Below are 10,783 nucleotides of genomic sequence, written 5' to 3' on the forward strand. Positions count from 1 at the left end.
TTAAAAATATTATTTTTAAAATTTGAACATGTAAAATAGAGTAATAATTCATGTTTGAACACAATTAATACTCTTAACTTATATATAACAAAAACTAAATTTGAGTAAAAAGTCTAAACAATAATTAAAAAACATGGTACACAACTTTTATTTGTCAACTATAAACAGTTGAAAACACGTTTTTGAAAACATGAATTAAGCTGATATATATTAATAGAGGCTTTATATTTGATGTTTAATGTGAATTTGGGATGTTGAATTTTTGTGAGATCGTCTATTTATTGTATTTACTTTTTTTCTTAGATTAGATTTTGACGACATCCCTTTTTTCTTGTTGGAACAACTAAGATGCTTTCGTATCAAATAATTATATATTATATTTGTTCCTTTTTATATAACATATTTTGTTTTTAGTTCGTTCCTAAAAAGATATCATGTTACTATAATTGCAAATGATTCCTTTCTTACCCTTAATAATGATATTGACAATTGACTATAATTTAAAAAATATCATCTTACTATAATTAGAGATATATTTTAAGTAGATCTAATCGATGTCTTTTATCAAAGGAGGAAAGCCGGCCCTTTCGATTGAAAATTGTACCTAAATAGTGTATAACCATATTTTGATTGTTAAGAAGATATTAAATACACAAAGTTTATTTAAAAAATGGTTATAGTTGAGTTAATGAAAGAGGTTTGTGGACGGGATGTAGACTTGATGTATCTGTGAGCATGACAATTAAAATCTAGTTAGATCTAACTCATCAGTAATAACATGGGACATGATCTTAAGTCGTACCTGGTAAGGTTGCTTCTATCCAATAGTGAAAGTTAGAAACAATGATATATATGGGTTATCTATTTCTAGAGAAATGTGATAAAAAATAAAGTTTATCGGTTATCGCTCCAATAAGCTCCATTTATTATTATTTTTTGAGAATTCATGACTCTTTCAAGTAGTCATGGACCAAGTACATAAATGATGACTTCAATATATAGATAACGCTAGTTAATTATGAGAGGCTAAAAAATATACCCAAGACATTACTTAGGGCCAAATTATAAGTTCCCCTAACTTGTATCCAATTGATTCTCATCATACTAGCTATATATTAAGATCTAAGTGGTAACTTAAGCCCGTGGTATACATATAAAGAACTAACTCTGAAAGAGATTAATCCTCCTCTCTCATTTCGTTATAATAGTCAGTTTATATACTGTAAATACAAGAATGTAATTAGGCTATCATTAAAGAAACTAAGTTAGGAACTAAATATTCACTTAACAAAGATGATATATACAATGAGTCAGAATATATTTATCATATATTCTAACACACCCTCGCAGTCGAAGCGGGAGGTGCTGAATGCTAAGACTGTCCCAAAAATCCTCAAATAACACCAACGGGAGACCTTTGGAGAATATGTTTGCAATCTGATAACACGAGGGGACATGTAACACTCGAACCTGGTCACAAGCCACCTTTTACCGTACGAAATGTATATCCATCTCAATATGCTTAGTGCATTGATTCTGAGCAATATTACCAGCAAGATATATGGCAATAACATTATCATAATACACCAATGTAGCCTGTTGAATAGGAAAATGAAGTTCCAAAAGCAAGATTCGCAACCAACATGATTCAGAAATAACATTGGCAACCCCTCGATATTCTGTCTTTGCACTAGAACGGGATAAAGTAGCCTGACGTATAGCGGACCAAGAGATCAAGTTATCACCCAGAAAGACACAGTAACCCGATATTGAACGTCGTGTATCAAGGCATCCACACCAATCAACATAAGTATATGAAATAAGAGTGGGTGAGGAAGATGGATAAAGGTGAAGACCAAAATCCATAGTACCTTGTATGTAGCGCAAAATGTGCTTAAGAGCGTGCATGTGCTCATCCCTCGGGTCATGAATGAATAAGCATACTTGTTGCACAACATACGTAATATCGGATCTCATGAATGTAAGGTACTGAAGTGCCCCTGAAGGACTCCTATAAAGAGATAGATCCTCAAAAGGTTTGCTCGTAGTAGCATTGAGCTTCGTTTTTGTATCAATCGGAGTAGGAGATGGCTTACACGATGACAAGTCAACTTGTCCAATGATCTCATCAACACATTTCTTTTGGGATAAAAATAAACCACATGCATGACAATCGACTGCAATGCGCATGAAATAGCTCAAATGGCCCAAGTCCTTCATAAAAAATTCCAAGCTAAGAAGGGATATGATAGATTGACGGAGCTCATCAGAGGAAGCAATCATAAGGATATCATCTACATAAAATAAAAGATATGACATAAGAAGTACTGCAACGATAAATGAACAAAGAATGATCAGAAGTACTTTAAGAAAACCAAGAGTACAAACATAGTCACCAAATCTCTTATATCAAGCCATCAGATCCTGTTTAATCCATAATGAGATTTCTTCAGCAAACACACATGATTAGGTCGATCAGGATCCCGGTACCCTAAAGGTTGATACATGTGAATAGTCTCCTTGAGTTCACCATGTAAGAAAGCATTTGTCACGTCAAGTTGATAAATCAGCCAAGCCTTAGAAAGAGCCAAACAGAGAATCGTTCGAATAGTCGCCAGTTTGACTACCAGACTAAATGTCTCACCACAATCCACGTCAACCTGTTGAGTTTTACCATCACCTACCAGACAGGCTTTATGCCTCTCAAATGAACCATCAGATTTTTCTTTATGAGCAAAAATCCACATAGACCGAATTACATTAACATTTGGAAGACGTGGCACCAACTCCCACATCTCATTTTCAATAAGAGCATCATATTCATCATTCATAGTCATTTTCCAATCTGGATTACGAAGAGCAGATACAAGGTTATGAGGTAGAAGGGATTTAGAAACTGATGTAAGAAGGTTAAAGACTTCTTAGGCTTATAAATCCCATGTTGACTCCTACTTAAAGGACTTGTGGGTAGACTAGAGAGACAGATCGGAGTTGGGAGAGGAACAGAGTCGGGTGGGCGAGTGTAAGGAGTTGATGGAATTTGTCCAGCAGGTTGGGGAAGGTCGTGCTGCTTGCTAGGCAAGCTGAATCCACTCGCTAGGCTTGGCGAGGTGGGATCAAGTGCGTTAGGAAGGGGTGTAACCTGTGGGTTTGGTGAGGTAGTGAAATGATGGAGTAGGTAGGGAGATGGCTCATCATTAAAAACTTATAAGTGTGATTTTGAGGAGTATGTAACTTCGCAAAGGAAAAATGTGTCTCATCAAATATCACGTAAAGGTTAATGATGATTTTTCTAGATGACAAATCAAAGCATTTATACCCAAAATTATTTGGAGGATATTCCAAAAATAATAAACAAGGAGTGTACCAGGGTTGAAGTTTGTTTATGATTGTAGAGGGAACAAGAAGATAACATAAGCACCCAAATACCCGAAGATGAGAATAAGACAGGTCCTTTTGATAAAGAATTCTTAAAAGAGATCGATAGTTTAATGGCTTATGAGAAAGGATATTGAGAAGGTAATTTTCCATTTACAAAGCATAGTGCCAAAAGGAAGGAGGAAGGGAAGCATGGGCCAATAAGGTATGAACAATGTTGTTGATCGTACGATTTTTCTTTCAGCTTTCCCATTTTGAAAGGATGTATGAAGACATGAAAGAAGAACGAAAGACAATTTACTTTTCAAAATTCTCAAAAGGGGTCATTATCAAATTCCGTGCCATTATCACATTATATATTCTTTATGTACTGCTCAAATTGGGTTCGAATAAAGGTCTTGAAATTTAAAAATGTGGAAAAATTTTGTGATTTTTGAGATAAAGGAAATGTCCACATAAATTTGAAATAATTATCCATGAACAAGACATAATATTTATCACCTCATGAACTCAAAACAGGTGACGTCCAAAGATCACTATCTATAGTATCAAATGACATAATAGTGCTAGAACTTGAAGCATAAAATGAAAACTAAACATGTTTTCCAAGAGGAAAAGAATTACAAATACGAAATTCTTAAATTTGATTACATTCAATCAATTTATTCTTCCTAAGGAAGTTCAAAACAAGTGCTCCCAGGTGACCTTAATGATCATGCCAAAGGGATGGTGCTAAAGAGGAAAAATAGATGGAGAAGGGACTGGATTTGGGATGGGATAAAGCTCGCCTCAGCTTTCACACCTCATTGCTGGCCTCCATATCCAAAAATCCTTCACAGAACACCCAAAGGGATCAAATTCAACAGAAACAGAGTTATCAGTTTTAAAATTTCTAACGAACACCAAATTTTTAACAAGGTGAGGGTCATGAAGGACATTGTTCAATTGTAAGAGAGGACATGGGAAAGACAATTTAGTGTGACCATAGCCATGAATTGGAATGGATTGACCATTACCAACCATTATACCATGTTTATTGCTCATATTAAAATAAGATGTGAGGTTACCTTGTGCGGATGTCATGTGAGAAGTGGAAACGTTGTAAATGTACCAATTCGCATCCGGAGAAGTGATACCAAGAGTATGAATTGCGGCTTCAATGTTGCTTGGAGTTGGAGCTGCTGTGTAGGCCTTCTGGGGTTTGGGCCCAAGTATACCAGGGTGCGGTTTCTGCTGTTGTCTATAATTGGGCTTGGCCCATGAATTTGAAGGATATGGACAAGAAGGTATAGCCCAAGGTGCCATCCAGGGCCACAACTGGGCGCCAGACCATGGAGCATTGATCGGAGGATGTTGACCTGCTGGTTGCTGCTCATCGTCGCAGTTCTTGCTGCTGCCCATATGACCACCACCTCCGGCCTTACCCCTACTACAGGTACCACCCTTGCCGCCTCCACGAAGACCATTATTGTTGTGATGTTTTTCTTCATTATTGTTGTGTTTTTTGTTTCTCTTCCCACCATTGGCATTGCGATTTGAAGAGGAATGATCAGAAATATCATGAGAGACATTCGAATCACGAGCAACTAGGAGGGATGAGGAGTTATGTGTCGCCTTCTTAGCAAGGTCGGCCTCTTCAAGAGTGAGCATCGAATGGGCTTGATAAAATTACAAGTATACCAATGTGCGTTCTGTTGTTATCCATAATTAGGCCTGGCCCACGAATTTGAAGGATATGGATAAGAAGTATAGCCCAAGGAGCCCAAGTCAGCTCCTTGTTGGAATATATGGTGAATATATTTTGACTCATTGCATATATCATCTTTGTTAACTAAATATACTAAATATTCACTTAACAAAGATGATATATACAATGAGTAAGAATATATTTATCATATATTCGAACAAAAAAAGGTTATCAAATTATATTTTTTCATGACATTGTCAAAAATTAACTACATCGAGAAATATTTTATAAAAATATTTCCTTTGTCTTAATTCTATATGACTTATTACTACTCCCCTTTCGCACCACATTGTTACTTTGAAATTTAGTAATATTTACACATCGATCACTTGATCATTCTCTTTAATAATCCACGTGTGATTGATTCTCTAATAAAAATTCAATTGTTATTCTAAATCAAACATAAATGAGGCATGCATGGTGTGTTTGAAAACTTACGAAAATTTAGACAAGATATTAGTAAAGGACATGAAAGTAGACTTTCATTGACTTAGATTTCTTGTGAAAAACACCAACTACAAACTACATAAATAACCAGTCAAAGATGACCAAACTTTAAGAAGAAGAATGAGGTAGAAATAACACAGAAAAAAAAAACACTCTTCAAATAACTACATGCTCATTACATGAAGGCGAAACATAGTTAAAATCCAAGCTATCGTTGTTCTAAGAACTCATCGGGCTATCGGGATCGTTTAGAGAAGCTATAGCTGTTTCAATCCTCAACTTCAAAAGATCCCTCTCTTCTTCATCAGCCTAAAAAAGAGAAATCAAAGTTACTTTAGATATTAGGTATATATTCAATTGATAATAAGTTTTAAAAATCCGTGTCACGTTAAAAATAAATAAAAACAGATGAAGTACTGTATATATATGATTATAGACTTGAAAGATCGTTATGTCCTATAGCCAAAGGTGATCAAAATAATTGTAAAAATAGAATAAATATATACATGTTAACATCAAATGATCAAAGAGTGTTTTTTTTTAAAAAAAAAGATCGTTCTCCAAAATTAGAACTGTTGACGTTAAATAATTATGATTATGTAATTTTCAATATGCAATTTAAAAAGAATTTTGACATACACACGTTTATTACTGTGAGGACAGTCTGGATTTTACTGCTAATCATTGACAATATAATAATGCTACCTTACACTATAATAATGTACTGCAATAATCTAACTTTATTTTTATTTTATCAAGTGGACCAATAAATATTGTTTTCTTAATAGGAACATAAATTATAAAATGGCCCCACATCCTTGACAAAATATTGGACTATGTATAGCTTTCAAAATATTGACTCGTGGATTATTTTTGGCCTAATTATTATTATAAGTTTGCTTGAAAAATTGATCTACGTATTGTCTCAACCATTCAATTAAATAATTTATCAAATATATTAGAATAACATAATTTAAAAATATTTAAGTGCTTATCTTTTGTTAATTCCTTTTTAAAAGGGGAATTTCTTGATTTTTATATTGTGTATGACCTATGGCCAATCATGATTTCAGGAAAAAAAGATTTATGCTACATTTGGTTCACTTGAGCCTTAGGAGCGTGGATATCACGTTCCACACTGCACAAACAACATTTTTTATTTTAAAAAAAATTAAAATAAATTTTAGGGTATGGAGAACAAGAGATCTAGCGATAGCACGGGGGAATCGAACCTGCAACGATTAAATGAAAGTTTAGGTAATCGATTAACTGATTTATTAAGATCTCATGAGATGTTTGTTTGTGATCTTTTTCCTTTTCTAATTTTTCGAATTAAGAAGGTCTATGCAATTTTGAAGGCCTTCTTGAGAGTAACTTTGATATGTTAGAAATCGTTTGGTAAGTAAGAATATTTCACCATTAAGATGTGTATGTCAAATAAAATAAAAATAAATATTTATCATTTGAAAATGAATTATAAATTTGTCTATGTCAAAACAAATTAAAAAAATAATTTGCAAAATAATGCAAGTGACATATCACATTAAATTAAATCGTCAATATAGAAAATCTTTCTAAAATCAACCAAATATTATTTACTGTCACCTCAAAACATCAATTTTAAGGTTACGCAATGGAAATATAATATATGTTATTATTTATTTTATATTCAACACTTTAGCATGTTAAACCTTAATTTATATGACATGGATGCACATGTAAATATTGACTTTTGGATGCTTGAAGAAATTACTCAGTATAAATTTTAGAAGCAATCACTCCCTAATAGAAGAGATATGGACGAATCCAATGAAAAGACACAGAGATCTATAATTTCACCTACTTCAAGTAAAGTATAAAAGAATAATTGATATGTTTATTTTAATTTTTTTAGGTATTATTATTGAAATCGAAAGAAAATACAAGACAAATGGATCTATAATCAAACAACAAATATGATAGTCTTGATTTTTCTAGGCGTTCTATTTAAAGGCAAAATCATACTATATTACTAGGAATTTAAGTAATTTCTTATATATATATATATATTTTTAATATTAGATATATAAATAATAAAAAAAAATATGATTCTGAACTATTTATATATAATCTAAATGAATAATATAGACGAACGAACTCAGATATAAGTGCCGGGTGTGGGGTGACAAGGATGAGACAATGGGGTAGGTGGTGAAAATAAAATGTGTTTGAACCACAAATCAAAATTAAATATTACTTATGAAACTTATTTTTTCTATTTCGGAAAGTCAATTTTCTTATTTCTTAAATAAGTAAATTTCCTTTAACAAATTTAATTAACTAAAATGATTTATTTTATTTTTTTTTAAAAGAAAACAAGAATATTTTCCTCCATAATTGGAAAAGGCAAGAGAAAAGAAAAAGATAGTGTTTACCTCAATGAAAGCTGTCTTGAGAAGCCTCCCAGAGAAAGCAGTGATATTTGCACTAATTATTTTGATATTCAAAGATTCAAAAACTTCACAAACTTTAACCATTGTGTCTGTTCTTTTGCTGCAAGTAAGACTCACCACAACTGTCTTTTCTCCCATTGAAGATACCCTCAACTGCAATTCAATTTTTTTAAGAATGGACTAAAAAAAGAATATGCGAAAATAAATCATTATTAATCAATTAATTACCTCAAGAACATCAACAGGGGAAGAAGATGGTGGTGATCTAGTAGTTGATCCTGAAGAATCATATCCATATTGCATCTCAAATCTTCTCGATCTTTTAGGCTTTGAATCGAAACTTTCATCTTGTTCAAATTCAACATCGTTACTATTCTTCTTTGACGATGATCTTCCAGATTCAAGCTCTGAAATTTCTCCTCGAATTCTTCTCTCTTGTTTATGTAATTCTTCAATATAATCAATTGCATCTTTGATTATTGAAGCTTTATCCATCTGAATACCCAAAAAAAAGAGTCAAACACCTCTAATTAATTAAATAAAAAACAAATAATCTATAAACTACTGTTTGTGTGTTTTCAATTAGTCTCCCCACCTTGCTTATGTTTGGGACCACAGCTCTAAGTGCAAATAACCTTTCATTCAATTTCTTCCTCCTATTCCTCTCTGATACAATGTTCTTCGATGCCATCGATGATTGTGACCCATCCGGTGAACTTGAATCATAATACGATGAAATTGGCTCATCGAAATAGCTACATTCATTCAAGCAAAAATTAATTGTAGAAAACACAAAAAAAAAAAAATAGAGCTCGATCGAGCATCAATTCAAAGTTTACCTATCGAGCTCTTCTGATTGTAAAAACATAGTTGTTTCCCAATAATTTTTATATTCATCACCAATGTTGTCCATTGAGATGGAGTGAAGATGAAGCACAACAAGACAAGTTATGCTTTAAATATCTCTTTTGTGGTTAAAGTGGGTGTACAGCTTTAAAAAATGAACATAGTTGAGAAGAAGGGTAAGTTGTATATATAGAGGAGAAAATTGAGCACGTGCAAATGCAATTTTTTTAAATTTATCTTTTTATATTTTGATTTTATAATTTTAATTTTTTTTTCTTTTTATAGATTTTCTTGGAAAGCACTTATTTATCCCTGCCGTCCACATAGAGTGTGGTAGGCCGCATAGTTGATGATATGTGTCTCATTGAATTTTGTTACTCTATTTTAACTTATTTGATATTTAATTATTTTATTTTTCATGCCAAAATAAAAAATATATATTTTTCAATTCTGTAATTTTCATCATGCTAGAAGGAATTTTACATATTCACGTTTATTATGTGAGCATAATACATTTTTTAAGAAAAACCTACTTCCTTAGTTTCTGTTTATTTTTTATTTAATATATCTACTAGAAAAATAAATCAATTAATTTATCATTTTATCCATGTCAATTAATAAAATTTCAAAACCAATTTATTTATTAATTAAATTCTATATTTTAAAAAAATATTCTCTCTAAAGAAATTTAAAATATAATAATTAAAAAATATTTTTTTTATTTAGCAAAAACACAAATAAATAAAAGAACCAAAATTAAACAATTAAAAAGAGACTGAGGCAAAGGGAGTACTGACTAAAGGATAGTGAGGGCAGTAACACTCACACTCTTCTCTATTTTACTTTGTTAAAAGGAATTTTTTTCCCCTTTCTCAATATTATATTATTATTTCTATTTTATTCTCTTTTTCTTATTTCATAATATAAATTCCTTATTTCTTTTCTCAATGATTACGTTATATAATTTTCATGTGCTATAATATTTTATTTTTTTAAAACTTTTATTTAATATAAAATAATATTTTATTTTAAATTTTTAAATAACATAAATTTCAAGAAAATATGCTATAATATACAAATTAATGAACAAATTCTAATAAGATTGAAATACAATTACATAAGCATTCAATTTTTGAAACTATTACGTTGCTTCTATAAATGCATACGGAGTTCAAAATGAGCATTATTGTTCCTAATTTTTTTATGTATAGCTAAAAAGTTATTCAAATCGGAGATTTTCATCTACCGCCACTTTCGTCGTTGGAGTTGAAACCTCTACGACATCTTAAATTGGTACATTAAGATCATGTTCACCCTTAATTATCATATTGTGCAGTATAATACGTGTAGTTATTATTCATGTAACAATTCATTTCCTAAAAACATGACAGTTTTATAATAATTGCAAAATGTGATTGTAAAACTCCGAATGCACGTTCAACATCTTTTCGGCATGATACTTGTTTCATTCTGAATTGATTATTATGTTATATATTGTATTTTATCTTGTATTTAAATTATAATGTTATGTATTGTATTATTATGTTGTATTTAAATTATCATATTATGTATTTTATTTTTAAATTAAAATTTCCATCTTATCATTTTAATTGTGTTTATTCTTTATAATGAAAATTAATAAAAAAATTAAATTATATCATTGATAAAAATATTTTTAAAAAATATTATATTACATTTAAAAAGAAGTACTAATATTAAATATTTAATTAATGACATTATATAATAATATGTTAATTAGAAAGTAATAGTAGAAATAATTAATAATAAAATTATCAAAAAGTAAAATAGAGAATGTAAATAGTAATTCTTCAAATTTGGAGAACTACTATTTACCTTTCTATAATTGAAGAATAGAAAATGATATAAAAATAGGTTTAAATATTTATTTTTTATTTTACTCTCAAAATATAAA

At 30.8% G+C, this 10,783-nt stretch overlaps 3 protein-coding genes across 3 annotated transcripts; all 3 read right to left on the reverse strand.

Annotated features, from left to right (window-relative positions):
• Window positions 1-973: 973 nt before the first annotated feature.
• LOC114077848 (uncharacterized mitochondrial protein AtMg00810-like) lies at window positions 974-3,837 on the reverse strand. The gene has a single exon (XM_027918156.1). The coding sequence runs from the start codon at window positions 2,317-2,319 to the stop codon at window positions 1,489-1,491; it is 831 nt and encodes a 276-aa protein (XP_027773957.1). The 5' UTR covers window positions 2,320-3,837; the 3' UTR covers window positions 974-1,488.
• Window positions 3,838-3,954: 117 nt separating this feature from the next.
• Window positions 3,955-5,054, reverse strand: LOC107024821. The gene is made up of 2 exons (XM_027918157.1): window positions 4,446-5,054; window positions 3,955-4,209 (listed from the first exon to the last, which is right to left on the reverse strand). The coding sequence occupies exons 1-2, from the start codon at window positions 5,026-5,028 to the stop codon at window positions 4,175-4,177; spliced, it is 618 nt and encodes a 205-aa protein (XP_027773958.1). The 5' UTR covers window positions 5,029-5,054; the 3' UTR covers window positions 3,955-4,174.
• Window positions 5,055-5,581: 527 nt separating this feature from the next.
• LOC107024383 (transcription factor bHLH35) lies at window positions 5,582-9,019 on the reverse strand. The gene is made up of 5 exons (XM_015225358.2): window positions 8,844-9,019; window positions 8,600-8,759; window positions 8,233-8,499; window positions 7,987-8,157; window positions 5,582-5,881 (listed from the first exon to the last, which is right to left on the reverse strand). Exons 1-5 carry the CDS (start codon window positions 8,915-8,917, stop codon window positions 5,792-5,794), a joined length of 762 nt encoding a protein of 253 aa, XP_015080844.1. The 5' UTR covers window positions 8,918-9,019; the 3' UTR covers window positions 5,582-5,791.
• Between the last annotated feature and the right edge of the window lie 1,764 nt (window positions 9,020-10,783).

This window comes from Solanum pennellii, chromosome 7, assembly GCF_001406875.1.
Source record: "Solanum pennellii chromosome 7, SPENNV200".
Taxonomy (NCBI): Eukaryota; Viridiplantae; Streptophyta; class Magnoliopsida; order Solanales; family Solanaceae; genus Solanum; species Solanum pennellii.

Excerpts from the sequence above, each read along its gene's own strand:
- LOC114077848 (XM_027918156.1), bottom strand. The coding sequence starts at position 2,319 with ATGTCATATCTTTTATTTTATGTAGATGATATCCTTATGATTGCTTCC.
- LOC107024383 (XM_015225358.2), bottom strand. The coding sequence starts at position 8,917 with ATGGACAACATTGGTGATGAATATAAAAATTATTGGGAAACAACTATG. Across the intron at positions 8,500-8,599 it reads TGGTCCCAAACATAAGCAAG|ATGGATAAAGCTTCAATAAT; the intron begins GTGGGGAGACTA and ends TTGGGTATTCAG. Across the intron at positions 8,158-8,232 it reads CCCCTGTTGATGTTCTTGAG|TTGAGGGTATCTTCAATGGG; the intron begins GTAATTAATTGA and ends ATTGAATTGCAG.
- LOC107024821 (XM_027918157.1), bottom strand. The coding sequence starts at position 5,028 with ATGCTCACTCTTGAAGAGGCCGACCTTGCTAAGAAGGCGACACATAAC. Across the intron at positions 4,210-4,445 it reads TCACATGACATCCGCACAAG|GATTTTTGGATATGGAGGCC; the intron begins GTAACCTCACAT and ends TGTTCTGTGAAG.